Consider the following 26,148-nt stretch of genomic DNA (forward strand, 5'->3'; position numbering starts at 1 on the left):
CCTAATCTGCATCAGAATATCCTACAACACGAGTATGTCCTTTGTTTTCATACAAAAGACCCTTTCCTAGTGCGCTATATCGAATAATGCGAGTTACAACATCCTAATGTTCTTTGCATGGAGAGTTGAGAAACTAACTTACTATACTTGCTGCAAACAAGATATCCGAACAAGTAACGGTAAGGTAGCTTAGTTTCCTTACTAGTCGTTTGTACCGTTCAGGATCTAGAAGAGGCTCCCCTTGATTTGGCAGGAACTTAACATTAGGATCCATGGGGTTGTTGACTGTCTTTGAGTTTAACATTCCTGTTCTTCCAGAATATTCATTGCATGCTTCCTTTGGGATATGATGATCCTATCTTTAGACTGTGCTACTTCTATCTCCAAGAAATATTTGAATTTGCCGAGATCCTTTGTCTGGAAATGTTTGAAAAGATGTTGTTTTGCTTGTGAAATTCCGAGATGATTACTACCTCTGATGATGATGTCATCAACATAAACTACTAAGTAGATATAACCAGTAGATGAGTGGTGATAAAAGACAGAATGGTCAGCTTCGCTCTAAGTCATGCCAAACTCTTGAATTATAGTACTAAATCTATCGAACCATATCCTGGGTGACTGTTTGAGGCTATATAAAGATTTCCGCAAGCGACATACAAGACCAGAAGATAATCCCTGAGCAACAAAACACGGAGGTTGCTCTATGTAGATCTCCTCGGCCAGGTCACCGTTTAAGAATGTATTTTTAATGTCCAACTGATAAAGAGACCAATGTCGAATTGTAGCAATGGACAGGAAAAAGGCCCACAGAAGACATCTTGGCAACAGGAGAAAAAGTGTCCACATTATCCAATCCAAAGATCTGAGTATAACCTTTAGTGAAGAGGCGAGCCTTAAGTTGGTCAACCGTGTCGTTTGGACCAACTTTCACCGTATACACCCATTGACAACCAACAACTGACTTTTCAGGTGTAGAGGGATAAGGTCCCAAGTCCCACTGCGCTGCAAGGCATACATTTCATCGAGCATAGCCCGTTTCCATCCTGGATGGGCAAAGACATCACTTGCAGTCTTTGGAAGAGAGATAGACGACAAGGAAGAAAGACAAGAAAAGTAGTAAAGAGAAAGACGATGATAACTCAAGGAAATATAATGAGGAGAAGGATTCTGAGTGGAACGCATACCTTTTTGAAGTGCAATGAAAATATCAGACTAAGGACTCGACTCCAAAGATGTGTCTATGGCAATGCTAGTGATGGGCTGTGGCAAAGCAGGGCAATGACGACGTTGATAAACCTGCAAAGGAGGAGATGGGGCTGGAGGTGATAGAGACGCCCTTGGAGGATAAAAGATAGTTTGGTGTAGGCGGAGAAAGAAAAAACTCAGATGGAGATGCACGAGGCTCAAAAAAGGGGATTGATTCAAAGAACGTGACATTAGTTGAGATAAAGTACTAACGGAGAGTAGGGGAATAACACTTGTACTTTTTCTGAGACAGGGGGTATCCAAAGAGAGAGTTTGTCAATGCCAAGATCAAGAGCATGAGCAAAACATATAGAGCCAAAGACCCTTGGTGGTAAAGGATGAAGAGACTGATGAGGATAAATTACATCATGAGGTATTTTATCCTGGAGAGTTGAGGAAGGCATGTGATTGATGAGATAACACGCAGTAAGTGCAGCGTTGCCCTAAAATTGATGAGGAACGTGAGAGTGGAGAAGAAGAGTTCGGGTGGTCTCGAGGAGATGACGATTTTTACATTCTGCAACCTCATTATGTAGAGGGGTATGAGGGCAAGACGTGCGATGCAACACACCGTGAGATGCCAAGAAGGTACGAAACTGAGTAGATAGATACTCGCATGCATTTTCACTTTGCAAAGTTCGAAGAGAAATATCAAATTGAGTTTTGATTTTATGGAAAAAAGATTTAAAAATAAGAAACAATTCTGAATGATCCTTCATTAGATATAACCAAGTACAACGGGAAAAATCGTCTATAAAAGTAACAAAATATCATGATCCCAATGTAGAAGAAATATGACTTGGACGCCTAACATCAGAATGAACCAAAGCAAAAGGGGGCGTAGCCCGACTCAAGTACGAGGAGAAAAAAAACTGCGAACATGCTTTCCTAATTGACACGACTCATAAGACAAAGACTTTAAGTGAGAAAGTCATCATAGGAAGGCGGCAGAGTCAGATTCGGTGGCAATTTTGTAGCGGAAGCTAAAGAAGTGACAGAACTCTGAGCGATCTGAGCAGCGTGAGGAGGTCGACCATGGAGACTTCAACACTTATCAATCGTGTGTCTTGGTCAGTGGCAGTGATCACACCAAGGACGTCCTTTGCTACCCTTACGAGGTGGAGGTTTGTTGTTGTTTCGAGAGACCAAAGTTGACGAGTCAGTAGGAACGGAGGGAGACAACGTCAAGACTTTGGCAGGGACACGGTGGAGAGTTGGCCAGGTACTGGCCACGGTAGCTTCTAGGGCTACCTAGGATCTGATCGTGAGCATGAGAATAATCTGTGGGCAGACCATATAAAGCCATTGACAAAATATTTTTTCCTATTTTCAATCTTCGCAACAGGAGTTGCCGTAGGTGGAAGTAGTTCATTGAAGTCACAAAGAAGACTAGAGACTGAACCTAGATAGGTAGACATTGAATCCTTAACCTGATGGACACTGAGGATGGTCATGATATCTTTACAAACCTGATAGAGTCGCCGAGAGGTGTTTGTAAAGAGTTGTTGAGCGTGTGTCCAAACAGAGTTATAGGTTTTGTGAGTGCGGAAGACATCTCTAAGAGATGGATGGATGGTGGCTCGGATAATGCAACACATCTGGGTGTCAACCTTTTTCCATATAAGACGATCGGCGACTTGGACATCTTCTTCGGTGTGAGTGAAATGTGTGTCCAACAAGCCAAAGCTCAATGTGAGGGGCCCAAGAAGAGTAGTTCTTACCATCCAACTACTCAGAAGAGAGTGGTGCAGTGATGTGGTTGGTAAAGATTGAAATATCTGGCTTTGGAGTGCCGGAGAAAGCCATTGATCAGCTCGGTGAAAGAGTGCACATGGCGAAGAAAGCCTCAAGTGATGCAAGAAGATAGGTGAGGACGGTGGAACTATAGGAAGAATAATCCCTGCCGTCGCCAAATTGCTGATCTCCTGAGCCTCTCTCTGTTGTTGGACCGCAGGAGAGGAAGAAGGACGGTGTGCTCACGACGCATGAAAACGTTGGTGTTAGTTCGCGAAGAGGAGAGGAGGGCGGCAGCATCGGACGGTTGTTGAAGAGGGGCTGCAATATGCGTGTGAAGTGGCGTGCGCGATGCTGCGGTGCAAGGAACGACGACGCTGAAAGAAAAAAAAATAGGGTTTGCCTTTCAACCTCGTTTTGATACCATGTGGAAAAGAGAAAATCTCTTTATGTTATCATTAATATGTTTGCAAGTAGGTATTTATATACATAAGGAGAAAAAAGAAAAATCAATCTGAATCCCTACAGTCAAGGGAATACAATCAAGATCAATCTCAATCCTAATATTCAAAGGAATCCAAATCAATCATAATCTCTACAATCAAGGGAATCTTCGAAAGTATTCAACAAAAGGTTTAGGGCCTCGAACTAGTTCCTATGAGATGGTTGAATCTCATATTGTTGGTGTTTGGTGGAGATTATGAACTATGCTGACAATGTGAGTTGAACCACTACAAGAGAGCAAAGAAAAGGAGAAATTAGAGCTTTGATGCTATGTTATTGGTAAATTCATATTGTTTTCCTATATAGTCCTCTCTATTTATTTATATTACAAATCAATATAAATATCTCATGTAGGTCCGTTGAGTATCTACATTTACACTTAATTCCCAAGAATTATTATCAATGTTCCTCCAATATAACTAAAATTAATCTTTTAAAGTCAGAAAAAGTTATATTTCCTAATAAGCTAATATCATTACTAATGCATATAATTTGAGTGATATTATTTACTTTTTGAGAAATAAACCCAAAAATGAAGATGCATTAATTTCTCACTCATTAAAAGATTAGTTAAGAAAAATTTAGTGAAGAAGTTGTGCTAAACTGAGCAGATGGACATCACTTATGCTTGAAGATGATTGAAAAAAGAAATTAACAATTTGTATGAAGTGGTTGGAGAAGAATAATACGATTCAAAATTTAAGGCTTAATCTTAGAGTTTTTTTTGATGTTTTTTGGATTTTAATTTTTTACAATTTTTTTGAATTTTAAAAGTTGTCATAAGTTTTTAAAAGTTTGTTGTATTTATTAGGGTTAGTTGGACTTTAAAGTAGATCATTATTTTAAATATTCCTCGTGTAATTCATTCTTTGAGTTTGAAAATTTTCTATGTGAGATCAATTTTGATGCAATATCAAGTGGTGTGACATCATTAGAGTAATATTAGTGAGATGGTTTTCGGTGCTAGATCAAGTGGTGAGTGTGTACACATTTTAATACCTTGCTTCCTGTACTCTTGGTTTGAGTACATGGTTTGAAGTCTTATATCGTGCAAGGAGAAAAGTCAAAACGTTTGAAAATTATTGAAACTTCATACTACTTGGGATAGACAATATATCCTTTCTCAACTTTGTCTCTTTCCTCCTTCAACTTCCATTTCATCATCGATACCATGCTTTGAAACACCAACATAATCATGTGTGATATAGCTTGGTTGGTCATGTCAAGGTTTATTCATAGCAGAAATAAAATGAATATAAAAAACACATGGAGCTACATGAGATATAGCTAGGTTTAAAGACCCTAAACCACCTCTTCACAAAAGGTAATAGTGTAACTTCTACAAACAAGGATACACCTTGACCTAGCCACTGTGATTTCATAAGCAATAACAAACTTAATCCTTAGGAGAGATTTCAATCACAATAAATTGTCACTTCTTTCTAAAGATAAAAGTGAAAGATTAGGGAAAAGGTAAATAACTAAAAGGATGGAAGGACTGAGAGAGATGTCTTACGTATAATACAAGCGGATGATTGAAATGGAGGATAGTGCGTGGTGTTTTTTTTTATCGTAAAGCACCTCTAAGGTTGGAAAGTTTTACAAAATGACGGTTAAACCTATTATGATATATGAAGATGAATGTTGAGCTATAGTTCGAATACCTGAGCAGAAGATGAGAGTTACAAAGACAGACATACAAGGATGAATGAGATAAAAAATAAAAATATTTGAGAGAAAGTCAGGTTGCACCTATTGAAGAAAAACTCCGGAAGACACGTTTAAGATGATACAAACATGTTTTTAGACGTCCAATAAATGCTTCAGGCGATGTGAAACTATGACATGTGCATATCAAACGAGGAAAATGAAGATAAAAAAAGACTTGATTAGTAATAATAAAACAAGATAAACTTTATTTAAATATAAATGATAATAGAGATTTATAAAAAGAAGGATCTATATAACCGACTCCACTTAGTGGGATAAGGCTTGGTTGTTGTTGTTATTTATTGAATCAAATAATTTCCCATGTCGTCTATGTCAACTTTGTTAACCAATCATATCTTGTTGACATTTGATACACTATGACATGCATCACATTGAATTCAAGTAATATTTTTATTTTTAAATTTTTTTGCTAAAATTCTAATTAAGTTGATTATTTAATTTTAATGGTTTTACTTATATAAGTAAAAAAAAAGTTAAGTGGAACAGGATTTTCAAATAAAATTTATATGAATTTATCTCAACATGCATTGAATAAAAAATGAACAAAATTATTTTGAATATACTCATATTATAATAGAAATCGTGTGACAGAGGATCAAATGAATAAAAAGCATTTTATTCTATTTCAGGATGCTTTGACACACGTTGAAATATCTCGAGTATCCATACTAAAATTTAATTCAATCTAGTGTTTGATTGCTACACTTATTTTTTTAAGTAAATAAACTAAGTGAAAGTGAAAGGGTATTGATTTAAATTCACCTCAATATACGTCTATGCATGTTGTGTGTTGATTATCAGGGCAACACAGTGTTGGAGCTGTTATATTCTTCAGCTTGAATAATACTTTAAACCTTTGCCCTAAGTACGTAGCTTTCTTCTTCTCTTTTTTTTTTCATCTTCTTTCTTCTTTCTCCTTCCACCTCTATTTTTTCAACGGGATTGAAGGTCAAAATTTGGGCACTATATAAAAATTGTACCATTTTGGTTATTTATTGAAACTCTAGCATGGCTTAGGATTTCAATCCAAGTCTGTCACTGTCAACGATATTATCATCAGGTTCTACTTGTGTATATGGTCATGTTCTACATTGTACCCAAGTGGTAGACTTGCATCAATGGGCAAGGGTTCTAATAGCGGCTGCGACAAATAACCCTCCCACTTAGGGGGCTACTGAGTACTTAATTTACCTCCCTTCATCTGACCTTAGGGTTGGCGATGAGGGGCACTTGGCCCGAGCGTTATCACGTTTTTGCATCAATGTTCTACATTGACATCTCTAACACATGTCTGTTCCACTTGGTTATTTAATTTATTTCTCATTTCAGGTGTTTTTTGCTCGAGCACAAGCTCCTAGGTCAATTTCACACCTTCGTGGGTATGAAATATACTTCTGTTTTCTCATATATTGTTCTGTTGTTGATAATCAAATCTACACTTGATGTTCATGGACAAATGATAAGGTTAGCTCAGCACTGTGGTTGCACGAATGCTGATCTTTATTTTCTTTAGCTTTTTTGAGATTATAGGATTATATCTTTTTTGTTTCTAATGTTTGTAGGTCAACATATAGTGAATTATTATTTTGGAGTACTAATGGATAAATGTCATTTAGCTGCCATAGATGCTGCATATGGCTGAAATATACTTGACCGATTTAATTTTCTATTCTGATATTTAACTCTGATGGATGGGACAAGTGAAGAAGTTTTTGGAGTTCTCTATTTCTTCTGCTTTTCTTGGGAATTCTATTATGTTGGCCGTTTTATTTTCTTGGAACTATCTTAGCCAAACTTCATGTTAAGTAACATATTTTAGAATTGACAGAATGAATGATAATTATGAATGTGAACTTTATGCCTGCAGATCGGAATCAAATTTGGTTACTAAAAATGTTCGATTCATAATGATTATTTTATCCTTCATGAAAAACAAGGCTATCCTTCTAATTGGATGAATATATGATCTATGCTTATTCAAGAATAGGCTAGCTAGCTAATCCATTAGTACCATTCCTCTGTTAATCTCAAGATGTTTCATTTAAACATGTCTGTAGACATTTTTGTTCCTTGTGGTGTAATGCCTTGATCTCTAGCCTCCCTACTAGCTAATCCTTGTCTAAATAATTGATGTTTGTGCTCTACTTATGTACAAGTTGATTCACATAAATCTTTTGAGTGTTTTTTTCTATAGTTCTTTAAATTTCATTTTGAGCTTTTTGCGTGTTACAGAATGGTACATATGGTATTGTTTGACATCTTAGTGAAGAATGCTCTCAGCAATTCAATTTGTATGAATTAGTATGTATAAGAATTCATCTCTATTGTCATTTTTTTAGAAAACATGATCTGTTTTTGTTTGTGAAGAATGATTTAGCCACATGTTGAATGTGTCACTATTAATAGAAAGGTGCTTGTATATTCAAACAAGTGGTGAGCTGGTAGTATAATGCAAGGTTTAAAATTTCAAGTCATGCAAGGATTATGAACTGAACGATATGGTTACGGTACCGTGTTGTGCTATATCGATACAATTTTACTATTTTTTAAAATATAAATATATTAATTGATTTTTAAGTGATATTAATTATATAGATATTTATATTGAGTTATCATTGAGATATTGAAAGTTGAGTTTAAATTTTAATACTATCTCATAAAATATTTAATATTTATTGAGTAAAACTTAATTTAGGATTAGTTAAATCCACTAAGTATGTAGATATGACATGATCAAATATATTTAAATTAAATTAAATTAATATTTTTACTTACTTTATATATAATAATTTAATTCAGATAGTATATTTTATAAGATTAAAAATTATATTATATTTGTTTTTTTAACAATCTATTCTTTTCATCTTAAAGAGGTTTATTTTGTAAATAAATACAGGAAAAAAATTAACTATCTAAGAGAGATTTTTTTCATGGATAGATAGAAGAAAAAAAATTAACCATCCTTTAAGTGGAATATTTTTCATAGATAAAGGACAGTCCGGTGTACGAAACTCCCATCAATTCGGGGTCCAAGGAAGGGTCTATTGTACATAGTCTTATCCTATTTTGCAAGAGATTGTTTCCGAGACTCGAACTCGTGACCTTTAGGTCACACGGTAATAATTTTATCGTTGCGCTAAGGCTCCCCTTATGATTTTTTGTTCATAGATAGATAGATGGAAAAAAATAACGATTGTCAAAGATGTAAAGAAGTTTTTTTTCATTATTTACATTTATGGACGGATGAAAGAGGAAAAAAATTAATGGATAAAAGAAATTAAAAGAAAAATAAAAAAGGAATTTAAATAATGGTTAGAAATAAAAATAATAAATTAATTAATTTAAAATTTTTTAAAAAGTAAATAAATAAATGGATTTATATATTTTTTTAAAAAAATTGGAGGCAGTCGTGAGATCACAATGAAAAATTCCTCCTATGCTGAGTGACACGATACAGTATTTGATTCTATGGTACAATGCATTGTAAATGCAACCTCAAATAAACTACTCTTAACATTATTAAGGTGAGCATAGACTTGTATTTCATTCGATTTCTTAAATCATTTGAAAGTCAACAAACCTTCAGAAGTTATCTACAAGTAGAGTTTGTATGCTTATAAGTTAAAGAATTAGTCCATAGATAAACTGACAATACTTGTGTTTGGAAGTTCTAGATAATAATTATTGGCAATGTGAAAAGTTGGCTTGTTATCAAAATGTAAGCCGTTGGCTCAATCAGTGAACACCAATATCCATCAAGTATTCAACCACATAATTGCGCAGACATGACATCTCAATACTTCCTCAATACTAGTAGATGCCTGAACACTTTGTTCTTTTTCTAGCAATCAAATTTATCCCAACAAGCGTACGACTTCTATAGATGAATTGCGATCACTTACCAAGCTAATATAGTTTGCATTAATATAGATCTCAATTTTTATGCTTATCTTTTTGTGTAAAATACTTTTCCTAGGTGAAATTTTTAAATCTGTTGAAGAAAGATACACTCTTAGTGGCACTAGTTAGGACTTTATATCTATGTCCAACCAGCCCAGTTGTAAATGGTAAGTTCAAATGAGTAACCATTTAATACATTAGTTTGCTTATAGGATGTATCATTGGGCATATTCATTGAAATCTTCATCATAATTGGAAAATGGTTGAATATCTTTTGGAGTCCATCCATTTTCACCAAAAAAGTCTCATGTCATGTAGATCAATGGCATGTTAGGTTAGTGACATACTTCCTTTGAGAATGAAAATTCTTTGCATCATATACTAGCTTAATTCAAAGTAGTTTAATTCAAAGAAGTCATTTAACTCCTTGCTAAAAAGTTTTTATTGAACTATTATGTCATTTGAAATCTCGTACTGTGCTTGGTGATATGGTCAAGGTATCTTTTTGATAATTTTTTAAAACTTGATACTAGTCACCAGGAAGCTATCCTAAGATATATTATATGTCAATGAGTATTGTGTCATATTGACATTCAAAATCCATTACATACTACAAAATTAGACATATAATTGTGTTCTCTACTTCTTTTTCATCTCCTTTCTCTTTCCACATCAATTCTTCACCAGCATCATATGTCAAAATGCAGACATGATACATTGAAACACCAAGGTGGCGTTTGGTTCTCTCCTAAGAATCGAAATGGGAATGAGTATCATAGTATTGTGGAATGAGAATGAGTATGAATTTGAGTATCATTCTTAAAAATAATGTTTGGTTAGTTGAATATTTTCAATCGGAATGAACCTAAATTTCCTTTTTTACTCTTAGAGGAAAATAAAAGAAAAAATTAGATGGAAAAGAAAGTTGAATGTGAGAGAAACATATGATGAAAGAGAATAATGAGAGAGAAAGTATGATGGGAAAAAATGAAGAGAGAGAAAGCGTGATGAGAGTAAATGAGGAGAGAGAGCGTGATAGGAGAGATTGAGAAGAGAAAAAGTATGATGAGAGAAAATGAGAGGTTGAGGAGAGAAAGTATGATGAGAGAGAAAATATGATAGGAAAAAATGAAGAGAGAGAAAGTGTGATGAGAGAAAATGAGGAGAGAGAGTGTGATGGAAGAGAATGAAGAGAGAGAAGGTATGATGAGAAAAAATATTATGGTAAGAGAGATTGTGGGTATGATGAAAAAATAAGAAGAAAATGAAGAGAGAAAATAATGAGAGAGTGTATAATGAGAGAGAATACAGAGAGAAAATGGTAGAGAATCTGTGATGAGAGAGAATGAGAAGAGAGAGTGTGATATAAGAGAATGAAGAGAGAGAAAGTGTGATGATAGGAAATATGGAGAGAATGGTAAGAGAGATTGAGGAGAGAGAAAATATGATGAGAGAAAGTATGATGAAAAAATGAGGAGAGAATGAAGAGAGAAAATAATGAGAAAGTGTGTGTGATGAGAGAGAATATGGAGAGAGAAAGTATGTTGAGAGAGAAAATGTGATGATAGAATGAGGAGAGAGAGTATGATAAGAGAGAACAAGGAGAGAGAGTGAAATGAAAAAAAAAATTGAACAAATATACTAAGGGTATTTTCGTCCAAACTTAATTCTTATTCTCATTCCATCAAAACCCAAGGGAAGGGATAAGTTTCATCCATACCTAAATTTTTGGGTTTCATTCCAAAATCTTGATTCCATTCTCATCAACCAAACATAAGGTTTGGGAATGAATTCATTCCCTCATTCCCAAATCTCTAAACCAAACGCCACCCAAATGATACATTGAAATAGTTTTCTCATAGGCTATTAATATAACAGCATTATTTGATCTCCAAGATCCATGCATAATCCTAATCACTGGAATAATAACCCCTGATGTTGTATCTAACAATAATTGGATGACCAGTTGCTAGGAAAGAGTTCAATCTACACATTTATTCACATAGTACTCACATGTGCTTAGGGAATGTTTATTGGTCCAACCAAGTCAAATAAGTGGGCTCATTCAACTATTACCATCTCTTTGACTACTGTTGGTGTGCGCGCTTGGGTTTCTGCTTTTGCTATCATGTTCAAAGTATAATGGAAAACCTACTATGCCAAAAGCTTAAGCTTTTGGCCAACTTGTATCTTTGAGTTCTTAATGTTTGATCTTGTTTGTGTCAAGAAAATTGAACTAAAATGACACAGACTTAAAACTTACTTTGCTAAAAAGATTACAGACATTTGTAGAATTAGATTCAATATATTATTTTTTTATTTGTTACTTATTATTAACATTGTCAAGTCAGTGGACATTTTGATTTTGAGTTTAGCATTTGGTTTTGTCATTTCTTAACACCAAGTTAAATTTGATTGGTTGATACCTGTTACTTTTTCTAAAGCATTGGATGCTGGTAATTATTATTATTATTATTGAAGGGGAGCCTTGGCGCAACAATAAAGTTGTTGCCACGTGACCAAAAGGTCATGGGTTCGAATCCTGGAAACAACCTTTTGCAAAAAAGCAGGGTAAGACTGTGTACAATGGATCCTTCCCTGGACCCTGCATGGCGGGAGCTTCGTGCACCGGACTGCCCTTTTTATTATTATTATTATTATTTGTTATCCATAGTACTATAATTATCTACTAGAAGGAAACTTGTTTGATTTTAAGTATATAAGTTGTGTGAAAGTGTGCATGCATTTGTGTTTCAATCAAGGTTTAAAATTTTGACACGTGCCGAAGTTTCGATCTCAGATCGGAATGATACGGTTTCGATATCGTATCGTGCCGATACAGTTTCGGTATTTTTTTATTTATCTATAGTATTTATAAGATAAATATGTTTATTGTGTATATAAAAATAAGTTGTATATTGATTTATTATAAGTTTTCAATTATTGAATAATTTAATATTGTTAGAAAAAATAATTAAAGATAATTTTATTTAAATAGAATTGATATATCAATAATTCAAATTAAAATGAAGTATAATAATAATAATAATAATAATAATAATAATAATAATAATAATAATAATAATAATACAAGATATTACTTTATATTAATAATAATTATATAAATTAACTATTTATTCATTTAATTAATTATTAATTAAATGATATATATTTTAAATATTAAAAAATATCAAGTAAAAAATTAAAAAATATATCAGAATATAAATATAATTTATTAGATTTTTTAAAAAAAATTAGAATTTTTTTAAATAAATAAATAAAATTTAAATAATAAAAAATATATTATAATATAAATAAGAATTATTATATATTTTTTAAAATTTTTAAATGAAATTTAAAACATTACTTTTTTCAGAATATTAATCAATAAAATTTATTTATTGTATTTTAATTTTAAATATATTTATATATATTTTATTAGGATAATTTAATTAGGATTTATAAAAGTTTCTTCGAAATATCACACATCTTCCTTAGAAATTGTTTAAATTAATTAATTAAAATAAATAATTATTAAAAAAATAATAAAACCTTGCGTACATGAGATTGCTCGTGATGATCGCGGGCGATCTCGCGGGGGGCGTCCGGCGGCGTCGGAAGGGTCGTCGGAAGCGTTCGGTGACTTTGCCGGACGCTTTCAGCGGCGCTGAAGGGGTTGCGAGACGCCCCGGAGCCGTCCCGCGTCTCTTCCAGTGCCGACGGAGGCACCCCGCATCTCCTCCGACGCCGCCGATACGGGGACTCTTCCCGTGCCGATTTTGGCTGCCCGGTGGAACGGTAAAAACCGTCCGTGCCGGGTGGCACGGAACAACATTTAATACAATGGTTTCAATCATTTAATTGGACATGATATCAAATTTTTATTACTAATGGTATTGTCTTTAGCAATGCTATTATGTTCTTCATTATTGAGCATGCTACTTTTTCTTCCTGTTCATTAATATGCATTTTGAAATTGACTTTATCCTCTCAGGCTAGTGTGTGAAGATCTGAGTGGTGGTCAAGAGAACATTCCAATACCTGTAACCAATGTTATTGATGATCCACCAGTTGGGCCTATAGGTGAGATTTTATAAAAATTGCTCACTTTGCAATTTAGAATTTTTGGGAAAATTGTCATCAATTGCCATATATGTAGGATCTGATTCTTGTTAAATATTTCTGTTTTTCCTCAATCATAACTAATTTGCAAACACTACATAGATGCAGAGATTGATGGAGAGAGAGTATAAATGCCTATCTATATTACTTTGCCTTCTAGTTGTGGTCCCTGGGCTGTTATGTCTAGACTAGTCGGATTTCCAAGTGCTATCTCTGTGGTTGTCTGCCAATAGGTTTTAAACAAGAAGGCCCAGACCTTAGTGGTTGCAGTTATGATAATGCTTATGCTGGTTATGAAAATTATCTTTGTATTTGCTTTTATAGATATTGGAAATGGACTCATGGCTGTAGTGGTTGGGGTTATTTCTACTAATGTTGATCCACTATATTAGGAGCTGAAGTTGAATATTCCCTTACATGTTGCCAAAATCAATAGCAGAATAAAATGCAAAGAAACACAACAAGATTAAAAGGAGAAGAATTTTTTGTACAATTTCCAGTAGTTTGCCCAGGTCATTATAACAATATATGCTTCATGAGATGCCTTCCCCGTTTATATTTCGAGTCTAGAACTTAAGAATGGTTCAGATCATGATTTGTATCCCCTTTGCTGATTGTTTATGCATTTAACTTAGATTTATGAGTTCTATACTTTGCTAGTCTAATCTAAAATATCAATTTTGATACAACTGATATACTAGCTTGGTGGTGATAATTATAAAAAAGAATGTACAAACGCTCTCTACAATTTGCTGATTTTTTTTTCTAATGTTTTAAAAAAGTTTCTAATAAGACACTTTCAATTGAAAAATATTCCATTTGTGGAAACACTTTCAAATAAATGAAAATAAAGTTTTCTATTTTACTAAGCTACAGACAAAGGAACCAATTCAAAATCATAACTCTACCTTGATCAACTCAATGCTAAGTTACAATTTTTGCCTCCTGCCCCCTTGGTAATCGAGCAATTATACAACACATTTCAACTAATCACACCCCTTGGATTAGATGCTCGATCAAGCTGTTTCACAATCATGGATACTCTACACAAGTATATTATCAACTTGCTATATACTATTGTTACCCTTCCTTGAAATCTATCTCTGGTACAAGGAAAAAGGATGAAGGAACCTACCTCAAAGATGATTAGAATCCTTGGAACTGCAAATTGGACAAATAAAATGAAAACTAACAAGTAGCTACCATATATATTGTAGTTGAATTCAAGCAAATGTGTGTTCATTAGTGGTTATGGCATGCGTTGCATGTCAGGACTAGATATTATTGAAAGAAAAAAATTATATTGAATTATTCCCCATTACATTAGAAATATATAGGACTCCAGACATGCATTAATGGAACATGGAATTAATGATCTCTTTGAGCTCATCGACAAAGCTCTAAAGATAGTTGATAGAGTACATAGGTAGTGGGATCGCATGAAGAGGCTAGTATTGGCTGTGTTTTCTTATGTGCGAGGCATATACCTGTTAGATTGTTGACCATGCAGTGGTTTCAATGTTACCATTGTGGGTCAAAGGAGTGCTCTTGTGCACTTGGTTTCAGTATTTTGTTGCAGTGTTTTCTATGGTAGGGTTTCCTTCACATGGTTCTGCCCTTACACTGCAGCAGTTTCAGCAGGTAGATTTCCATTGTTTGGTTTCCGCATTATGTCACATCATTCGATGCTTAGGTTCCTTTTATTTTGTTTCACTTCCAGCCGGTTTAAAATTTCGACCCGTGCCGAGGTTTCGGTCTCAGACCGGAACGATACGGTTTCGGTATCGTATTATGTTGTGCCGATACAGTTTCAGTATTTTTTTATTTATATATAGTAATTATAAGATAAATATGTTTATGTTGTATATAAAAATAAGTTGTATATTGATTTATTATAAGTTCTCAATTATTGAATAATTTAATATTGTTAGAAAAATAATTAAAAATAGTTTTATTTAAATAGAATTAATATATCAATAATTCAAATTAAAATGGAACTATCTATAATAATAATAATAATAATAATAATAATAATAATAATAATAAGTATATAAATTAACTATTTATTCATTTAATTAATTATTAATTAAATAATATATATTTTAAATAGTAAAAAAATATTAAGTAAAAAATTTAAAATAATAAAAAATATCAGAATATAAATATAATTTATTAGAATTTTTAAACTATTTTTAGAATTTTTAAATAATTTTTAAAAAAATTTAAATGAAATTTAAAATAAAAAAAAATATATTAGAATATAAATAAGAATTATTATATTTTTTTAAATCATTAAATGAAATTTAAAACATTATTTTTTTCAGAATATTAATTAATAAAATTTATTAAATTTATTTTAATTTTAAATATATTTCTATATATTTTATTAAGATAATTTAATTAGGGTTTATTAAAGTTTCTTCGAAATATCACATCCTCCTTAGAAATTGTTTAAATTAATTAAATAAAATAATTAATTATTGAAAAAGAAAAAATTTGCGGAAGCGAGATCGCCCGCGATCATCGCCCACGATCCTCGCGGGGGGTGTTCGGCAGTGCTGGAAGCGTTCGGCGACGCCGGCAAGGTCGCCGAACGCTTTCGGCGATGCTTGCGGAGCTGCAGAAGGCGTTGCGGGACGCCGCTGGAGGTGTCCCGCATGTCCTCTAGCGCCGTCGAGACGGAGACATCCGGGGATGTCTCCTGTGCCGATTTCGGCCGTCTGGTGGAACGATAAAAACCGTTAGTGTCAAGCGGCACGGAACGTCATTTCAACCCATGCTTCCAGCATTACATAATGGTTTTGGTGGGAATCGGGAAAGTTGCCTTTGCCTAGTTTTTGCATTATGTTCAACAATACATGGCCATCAATCATTTCATCAAAATTGCAGATAGACTCCCTCTTACAATGTAACTTGAAGAAGTCAAGCATGGTGAAAAAATATCTAAAAAACAAAAGGCAATCGGGTGCACGAAGCTCCTGTCAATGCGGGATCTCGAGGAAGGGTATATTGTACGCAGTCTTATCCTATTGTGCAAGAGGTTATTTTCGAGACTCGAACCCATTTAAATTGGGAACTATTGGAAAAGTGTCAAGAATCTAGGAATTAGGAGAAACAAATATACCAAGTTAGCAGGCAAGGACACCAAGAGTTGTTATCGTTGTCATCAAAAGGGTTGATATTGTTGTCATTGTGAACATTACCACCTAGATCAACAATCGAGACAACAACTCATATGCTAGAGAAAGATTCTATCATTTTGGTGAAGACACATACCTTTGGCAATATCAACCCTCAAAGATAGTGACCTTAAAGGGAAGGGAGAGACCGATATCTTTTGTAAGAGTAACGCTAGAATCGACACTATTTGAGGGGCACTCATATAGGAAGATTGTCACACATAGATTTGTCGATGAGGTTAACTAATTAACTTGATCAATGCCATTGCTTCCTTACCCCACATGGCATATCTGGTAGAGGATTGGGAATATGAAGTTTTGTTTTTTATAAATAAATATATATTAGCCCCAAGAAAAAGGATGTACAAAACTATCCTCGAACATTTTATCAGATTTAACATAGTGCTAGATATGAGTAGATGTTAAAGGTTCTATACACATGTATTTGTATACTCCTATAGACACCCCTGCATCTATCCTCTCCCTCTCAAAAAGACATCGGTTCCTACCAATCCATGTATAGTAAAACATGCATGACATAGCTAGGTGCCACGCCTTTGTGAAAAGTTAGGTACCACGAAATCCTTCTTGAAGATGCTAGACATCCTATTGCATTTGCTCATCTCCTACCTCATGTCCAATCAGTCTCTAACCATTCTCGAGAATTGTCCTACCATAGGGCATCAAAAAGAATAGGTGTTTCTGTGGCTTCTCTACTCTAGCATAAAAGCTACAGGTCTTCTTTAAAGCATGTGACAGCCGTCCTGAGTAGGTAGTCTTCCACGTGTTAGTAGTCATACGGTGAAGGTGTGACTAGGCTATATATAGGACTTCCTTATAGTGTTGGTCCAAGCTTTCCTGGGTCCTTGGCCTCTTAAAGTATTCATAGGTTTTATCTACTCCATGGTGCTCTTATACATACCATGGTTTAAAATCTTGACTCGTGTTGAGGTTTTAGTCCCAGACTGAAACAATATATTTTTGGTACCATATTGTGCCGCTATGATTTTGATATTTTTTAAATATAAAATATATTAATTAAAAATAAAAAATTTAATCTAAATATTAATAAAATAAAATAAAATTTTGTAAAAGAATAAATATATATATATATATATATAATATCGAATAGTTTTATTAGAGTTTAATTAAGCCAAATTAAATTATCCCTATTATGACTAGGCATTGATTGAAATTATTAACTCAAGTTATTTAATTAAAAGCTAAGTTTCTCGTTCCCTCACGATCCCTTCTTGAATCGTGCCGCCAGTTCGCGATACGACCATGGGGCTCTCACGATGCGTTTGCAGCGATCACGGGGTTTGCATGATGTCTCTGGAACAAGTGGTATTCTAAGGTACCTGAATGGGAATGTACCCTCCTGAAACCTTGAAGTTTCCACCAAGCTGACCTAATTCATTCATTCACCCAAGACATGTAGATTTTTTATTTAAGCCGGTTGACGTGCAATCCCGCTATGCCACTAAACTGCCCTAAGCAACTATCAAGTATGCCCACTAATGAAGTGTCACCCTTGGCGAAGAGTAGCAAGTCATCATCATATGCTAGGTGTGTGATCTGCAACACATTTCAGATGATAGCCAAAGCATGTATCTAATGTAGCCTGATGCAGTGTAATAAGATAACAACTTAGAACCGATTCTTAATGAAACTCTATCTTTATGGAAATGCTTTGGTTAATCTGCCGGAAGTCTTCACTCTTGTTATTATATTTTCATGCATATCCTTAATTAATTCAATATACGACTAATACCTCTCTTTTTTAGAATTTTCTATATAATTTCTCCTTTACTCTGTCATCAGCTTTTTCTATGTCACGAATATCATGTGTAAGTTTTGCTCTTCTTCTCGATATTTTTCAATTAGTTGCCTAAGAAGATGTATAACTTTTATTGTCGACCTTCTAGACATGAATCCAAATTATTTTTTGATTATCGTGGTCTCCTTCCTTAGACTTTTTTTTCTCTATTACTCTTTCCTAAAGTTTCATGATATGACTCATTAGTTTAATACCCCTATAATTTGTACAATTTTATACATCTCTTTTATCCTTATATAAGAGAACTAGAGTATTTACCCATTAGTGATCATACATTTTTTTCATTTTTAATATCTGGTTGAATAGTTTTGTAAGCCATTCAATATCTTTTTTTTCTAGGTACTTCCATGCCTCTTTCAAAATATCAATTATATTAATAGTTTCTTTTGTTACCACTATCTTAATAGCTATAATTACTATCCCTTTCTAATTACTCCTATTACTTCATTCTTTAGCAAATTGTCTACAGCAATACCTATTCCTATTAAATATGCAAAAATTGAAACGTGTTCCTTCCGGGGAACAACCTACCATTAGCACACAATAGTTTAATGGCTTCATTTATTGAACTACCTAGCAACCTAACGCAACCCTCGCCCCTTTTCATCTTGGCTAGGGACGGGCATAAGTGGGTTTTTTAGATATAAAAGTAACTTTTATAAAATTAGTACAAATTTCGTGTATCAATTTTTGATTTGGTCCTCACTGAACTGTCCAATTAGTCAACTAAACTGATTTTTTTTGGGGGGGTTTCTCCATTTCAAACCAAGCTATGCCAAAATTGAAAATTATGTTTGGTTTGATTTTTTAGTTTGAAATGGATAATGGTCTCGCCTAATTATATGACATCAATCATGGCAATCATGTTCATGACAAAATGCAGATATAATTAACATGACAGTGGGTATGCCAGCAAATGCCAACGACTATGGAAGAGTGGATGATGACAAGAAGTTTGAACCTTTTTGAACTTCCCTAGTTGAACTCTTGTTCTGCATTTGTTTACTATCTTTGGCATTCATTTTTGGAGGTTTTCTTGACTTTTTTATTGAAGAAAATCACTATGGCTATGTCATTTAACCAAGTTCAAAGTCACAAGATCATTGAAATATAGCTTTTGTCATTGAATTTTCAATGAACCAACTGATATCTTGCTAGTCCTTGTTGATTTCAAGCCTAGCTGCATTCTAGCTGAGCACTCTTTAATTTCTTATTTGTATTGCAATATATTATTGGTTATGCCTGTTCAGGCTCAGATAATTTAATCAGTTATCCTTACTAATTTAGAATTGTTCAATGCATCTCTTCATTCATCTTTTCTAACAGTTATGAACTATTAATGCTAGATTTTGTATATCAAAAGTTTATGCAATTTGCAAAGAACTTGAAGCTTCCTACAAATTGTCTTGGCTGTCAATGCAAAGGGGGTTGCACAAATCCAAGAGCTTGTGCATGTGCTCAGTTAAATGGCAATGATTTCCCATATGTTCAACGAGATGGTGGCAGGTGAGTTTAATGATTCATTAATTGTAGTAAGAAAGAATCAACATTACATCAAACTCCATTCAAGTTTGTGTTTTTTCTCCTTGGGTTAACTCCATTTGCTGGATGTATGCATATAATATAACCTCAAATTCCATAATTATGGAACCTTAGATAATTGAATGGATATGCTACTGTTCAGGTGATTCTGTCTAGATGGAGAAGGTAGACAAAAAGTAGTTGGTGTCTCAACTCCTTTTAAATCTTAAAATAAATTTGTGTCTAAAAAATAAAAACTTATTATACGAGATGGTACAATTCAATGAAGGGTAGCCATTATCAATTGATACAATGCTTGAAACTGACAACCTATACCAAGCACCTTTTCAGTGTGTAAATCCTTGATAAAAATAGAATTAGCAGCAAAGGTTATGTGACACTTTAGTAATTTAGTCAATTTTCTCATAGTTAGTAATTGAATAGAAACTTTGGCAAAATTGATGTGGTTGTATTATTCAGCAAAGAGATATTAATGAAGATATCATTAATAATAAAAAAATTGGTGCTTGGAATGGATTGGAGACTATAGTATAAGTTTGATTGAGGGACCCAAAAGAAAATATATTAATATCCAAAACAATTAGGTGTAGTTCTAACCAATAATAGAATAAGAGAATAATTTGTGATGGTTTGACTGTGATCAAAGGCGACCAATGGATTCTATTGTCAAAAGAATTGGATTGAATAGATTGGAAGATGTAAGAGGTCAAGAATACCAAGAAAATCGTTTATCAGAAGTGCAGATTGGGAGCGCATGTTACTTCTACCTAGATTTGCAGAAGATGTTGGAGAGGCACTGCACTGACTGAACTTTGCTAAAACAGCGGAGAGGGAAAGGAAGTGACCCAGGTGCCCCTTCTCTGCCGGTTCAGGAAGTCTGCAGTAGTTTGCAGCACTATGCAGACAATTGTGAAATCAAATAAGGACATGACCAGGTTGATGCACAGGCTAAAACCACATACACAACCAAGAATTCTATCTGATACCATTTATGTAAATGAGAAAAAATTTAGTGTTAATCCTTAGTAGCTCCCTCTATCTGTACATATGTATTGAATAAGTTGTCTACATTTAGGCCCTTACATACTTTCAACTAAGTTAGCATATCTGAAGCTGTGCGTGTGCGCGCGCGCGCGTCCGTCCCCCCGTCTCTGTGTCTCCTATTTGTTTGATGTTTCTTGGTTTTGCTCTGTTCTAGTATTCCACACGGGAAGGGTTGGTGTTAGATATAAATTGCTGCATTATCAATTAGCTTAGGCTATTTGTTTTCAGGAGAAGGGATAGCTGAAATCTGGATCCCTACTTTGTGAAGTTGGGCTTCACACCCAACAATTTGGCAACAGCTTAAGGTCTTTACCATCTCGGTAAAAGGCGTCTTCAGCTTAAGATATTTTTTGGGATTCCAAAATTTCAAAATTTTTCAGAGAATCTTTCCAATCACTGCTGGAGGACAAATGTTACGAATTCTTAATAGAATGACCCTTCATAATTGAATTCTCTTGGTTGTTGCATAGCTCAGTTGATTTGGTTTTCTTTCACTTTAACAGTGTTCCATTGATTGATTTTCTCATGTGTCTCACTGGATATTCTGATTTTGGTCATTTTTGAAATGAGCCAAATTGAATTTCCAAACACATTCTTGTTTTATGGTTATTTTGAAACTACTTTCATTTTCCTTTTCCCCTTTCAGGCTAATTGAAGCCAAATCTGTTGTCTTTGAATGTGGTCCAAATTGTGGGTGCAACATCAGCTGTGTCAATCGTATATCTCAGCAGGGAATAAAATATCATTTGGAGGTTCTGCTTGATTTCTCAAAGATATTTGTTTTAATTGTTGAATTGCATAACTTATGGATTGTGTATCCAGGTGTTTCGCACACCTAGCAAAGGGTGGGGAGTTCGATCTTGGGACACTATTCCTTCTGGTGCTCCAATTTGTGAATATACTGGAATCCTTACAAAGACAGATGACATGGACAATATAGCTGACAACAGCTATATTTTTGAGATAGACTGTCTTCAGACGATGAAGGGTCTTGATGGCCGAGAGGTGCCTCTGTTAATTCTAATTTTCAATTTAATTTTATCTTTCCATTTTATTTACATGATGAGTGTTTCTGTGGGTATCTATATAAAAAGCAAAATTATTCTCACAGATTGTGTTTTATTTCATGAAAATGCAATCCTTGTAATGAGGCCTTTTGAACTGAAAACCACTAGCCACATGAAAGTCCAGTATGCCAATTTTTCAAAAAAATTAGTGGGCACTTAAATGCTTAAACATAACAGATGAATTCTATAATTAGACTAGTCCTGTATACCATACTTTAGTCTGTGTCACACCCTAGTTTAGTTTTGTTAGGCACCTAGTTGTAAATAGTTTAGGGACTAATTTTGATATGGTGAGAGAGCATTTGTATGCATACAAATTGCATGAATGTAGTAGTACATTTATATAGTTAGAGAAGACTGAATAGGGAAATCAATATTTTTTACTTAAAGTCTTGGTATCAAAGTGCACCCCTGGTTCATCTCATCGTGATTTCCCCTTCAGCACAAGCTTTGTTTTCCTTCATCATCATGCAAGGCCTCTTCCTTCGATAACGTGTGAGATTTTCCCTGCCTTCTCTCCACCATTCTATCCTTCTCCGTTGTGAGATTTTCCCCACATCTTCTCATATCCTCGAGAATGTGTGGTTGGAGACCTCAAAATGCTGAACTGTTGAAGCAGCCATCAATAATAGCTTCTTCATGCTCCATTTGGCACTGAAATAGTAGCACAGAAAGGGAAAACCACCTATTCTTTCTGTTGCTGCTACCATCACCACTGCAGAAGCCAAGCTTTTATGTCTCTATCAATTTGCATCTTGGAATTTGGTGCATCTTCAACCTCCACTTCTGTGTTAATATCCATTGTTTCCAAATAGATGATTTTGATAAAGGCAATTTGCTGTCTTGTTCACCATGGTCTTCTTCCAGACTATTCTTCCTCAGAAATCCAGAGAACCTGATAAACAGAAAAAATATGAGAAAACAAGCTGATCTCTGTAGTTTTCCTGAGATTCTGCTGTTAATTCAACCTCTGAGCAGTATTTACTTTCAATATGTTGCCATTGTTGCTGAGCAAGATAGAGAGCATCTTTTAATATTTCTAAAGATACTTCAATCAATAAAGACAAGTCATTGTTTTCATTATTTTTCATTTTTTCTCACATACAACTACATTTTTTGCATGGAATTAATCTATGTTACTTTTCCTTTGAATGGAAAATTAGTTATATTAATTGCATCTTGTTATATAGACGCGGCCTGGAGATGTGTCCTCACTCATCAACCTTGATGATAAAAGATCAGAGGTTGTAGAGTATTGCATTGATGCAGGTTCAGTTGGTAATGTTGCTAGATTCATTAACCACAGTTGCCAACCAAATCTGTTTGTTCAGTGTATTCTGAGCTCACACCATGACATGAAAATGGCAAAGGTGATGTTGTTTGCTGCAGACACTATACCGCCATTGGAGGTAATTTCCCTGTAGTTCTATCTTATGTGTAATATACATTGTATATTTCAGATTTAACATTTCTTTTCATGATAAGCAAGGGAAAAGGTTTAAAGATTCAAATGATATATTTAAAGCCAAAAGTAAATAGAAGTTGGAGTTATTATGTTTGAAGTTGCTTGGATTTTTAATATGGATATTAGTTTGGGTGATTGGAAAAACATGCCACTTAGTATGTTTAGTACAAACTGTGCAGTCATTCTGGATAATGATACATCCTAAAACATGTTTGTTCCTAGACCCATATTTAGTTTAAACTGCAGTCACTCTCTGGACATGATGCCTGTCTAGTACAAACTGCAGTCACTCTCTTACCAAATATGGGTCTAAACCCATGATTTCCTATACTAGCTTATTCTATTCAAATGCATTCAGGATTAGTAAATTTCAATTATCTTTCTTGAGAAATCATCTATTTGAGTGAGATTGACAAGAATTAAGATGAAATCATTTGAAAATTTTATGTTGCATGGAAAAGGAAACAATAGATTTAGCCTTTGTGTGTGTGCGCACACACGCGCAGGGTCTATCAGTTAGAAACAGAAAAATGGTGGGGGTCCTAAGTTATTCTTTTGAAGATGACATTTGATTACTAGTTTATTTCAAATTTTAGGGCCTTATATCTTGTAAAGCATACTGTTGTCATCAGTGCTGTTGTTTATATAATGAAAATGTACATAATTGATGTTCAAAAAGATCAGAAACATTCTATTTTTCTCAAATCAACAATATCGTGAGGTTTGTTAAAAAGTTATAGGATATTTCATTTGAAACAAAGATATAAAATTACTAAGCAAATGAAGACTACAAAATTCAGAGTGACAAGATAGTTACATGATTAGAAGGCTATTTTAGTGGAACCTATAAGTATGATGTGGGCCTGTTAATACCAGTATTAATGAATCTGGTAGAAATTTATTTTTGACAATGAATAACCTTGGAGGTTGATTAGAAGGCCAACTATTGCATCAATACTTGGAATTTTCAATGAAATAACTCCAGAAAAACTCATGCATTGGATAAAAGGGTTATGGAGCAATTTAGATTTGAATTTTGTTGCCATCCTGCAATTCTGAAGCTGGAGGGGAATTTTAAGAGCATGTTTAACTGATGATCTATAGCTTTAGCTTGTAAGAATCAATGCTTATTTCATGGAATCAGATCTATGACTTTTGCTTGTGCGAAAGTGTCATGGAGGTACTTTTCGCTGTTCAGCATCTGTACGCTTGTTTGAAAAACTTGGTTAATACTAGTCTTTATTTTCATCCTGCAGGAGCTCACATACGATTATGGCTATGCTTTGGATAGTGTCGTAGGAGCTGACGGGAAAGTTGTTAAGATGCGATGCCATTGTGGGGCAGTTGACTGCAGAAAGTGGTTATACTAAATGGTTAGTTAATCATTAGATAGGTGTTAGCTAATTCCTTGACATCTACTGTAACGGTGCCCCTAATTTTACATTGGCCGGGGCATTCAAATTATCTTTGCAGGGACGCTGTTTTTTTATGAAAGAGTGCAATGTGCTATTCTTTCATGTGTATTCTCTTTAACTTTTCATGTATTGCAAGTGGTTGCATGCCTCAAATCTTGAGCATTTTTCTCTAACATTGTCTCCAATGTTTAATGTATTCTCGTTGGAAAGGAGGTATTGTAGACCGCTCCGCATCTGTATGCATTACATTGCAACGTAAGTGTTTTGAATGACCTTTTCTTTTCCAATTTGAATATGTTTGGCGGTTCCTGGACTTGTTTTATCTAGCCAAAACTATGGGTTCGTAGTAGCAAAGATCATGTAGTTCTGACTTGGTAAATTGCTCAGGACGGTGGGTTTTTAATTTCATCTGAACTGACAGGAGTTTGTTCCATTTTACACAATTATAATTGTTTCAACTTATGTATGGGAATTTGTATTTAGTCATAAACTGTTTCAGGCAAAGACGTTTTCACTCTAGTTAAATAAGTACGATTGATGCAATTATTGATGTCTTTCTTTTTCTTTCTATGATAGAGCATTACATGCAATATTTATTAAGTAGTTCAGGTCTTTGTCCAAGTTCATTGTCAAGACTTAATTTTAATATGATTGTACATTAATTCATGATCTATTGATATTCTATCCAGAATAATTCATGCGTATGTTGTTTTTTTCTTTCTTTCAGAATTTGATATAATTGGGGCTAATTAGATTATATTATAAAGTAGAGGTGTTATATCTCATTCATTAAATTTACTATGACTTCAATACAGATAATAATTGTATCATTGCATTCCATTTGCTCCATTCTTTTGTTTTATATATTTAATTTTTTTTGCAGCATCTTCCTATATCTCAAGTACCATACCTTCGAGGCAAAGGTATTTATTTTACCAATTTTAAAAATTAGTGAACTTATTTAAGTTGTTTATCTATACATTTAGGGTACACAGAAATTAAAGCCATCTATTTTGTTAGTATTTATTTTATTCTTTTTATAATTTTCATCTAATCATTAGTGTTTGAGTTTCTAAAAGGTCAAGAATAATGTTATATTAAATTTTAAGCCATTTTTTTATCTAATATATATATATATATATTATTTATTTATTTATAATTTTATTATTGAACGAATTAGGATAAATTTATCATTGGCATATAAGTCAATTATAATATTGAATGAATAAAAAGATAAAATAAGATTTTATTTATTAAGAGAGTTAAATGAAATTAATAAATTTAATGAATTATAGGTAGAATAGTCTCACATTAAAAAAATTTAAATTGAAAAGTTAACTTTAATAAATAGAATACC

The 26,148-nt window shown here is 33.8% G+C and overlaps 1 protein-coding gene across 2 annotated transcripts in view; it reads left to right on the plus strand.

Moving 5' to 3' along the window:
• The window catches only part of LOC121985426 (histone-lysine N-methyltransferase, H3 lysine-9 specific SUVH4-like), a 78,512-nt gene extending 53,434 nt beyond the window's left edge, over positions 1–25,078 (plus strand). For both annotated transcript variants that reach the window (XM_042538880.1, XM_042538881.1), the window contains 7 exons: positions 6,547–6,596; positions 13,112–13,200; positions 19,605–19,764; positions 21,491–21,596; positions 21,667–21,849; positions 23,102–23,320; positions 24,633–25,078. In XM_042538880.1, the coding sequence (XP_042394814.1) occupies positions 6,547–6,596; positions 13,112–13,200; positions 19,605–19,764; positions 21,491–21,596; positions 21,667–21,849; positions 23,102–23,320; positions 24,633–24,746 (921 nt within the window). In that variant the 3' untranslated portion in view covers positions 24,747–25,078. The remainder of the gene's footprint in view (positions 1–6,546; positions 6,597–13,111; positions 13,201–19,604; positions 19,765–21,490; positions 21,597–21,666; positions 21,850–23,101; positions 23,321–24,632) is intronic.
• Positions 25,079–26,148: the final 1,070 nt, after the last annotated feature.

This window comes from Zingiber officinale, chromosome 5B, assembly GCF_018446385.1.
Source record: "Zingiber officinale cultivar Zhangliang chromosome 5B, Zo_v1.1, whole genome shotgun sequence".
In the NCBI taxonomy this organism is placed as follows: domain Eukaryota; kingdom Viridiplantae; phylum Streptophyta; class Magnoliopsida; order Zingiberales; family Zingiberaceae; genus Zingiber; species Zingiber officinale.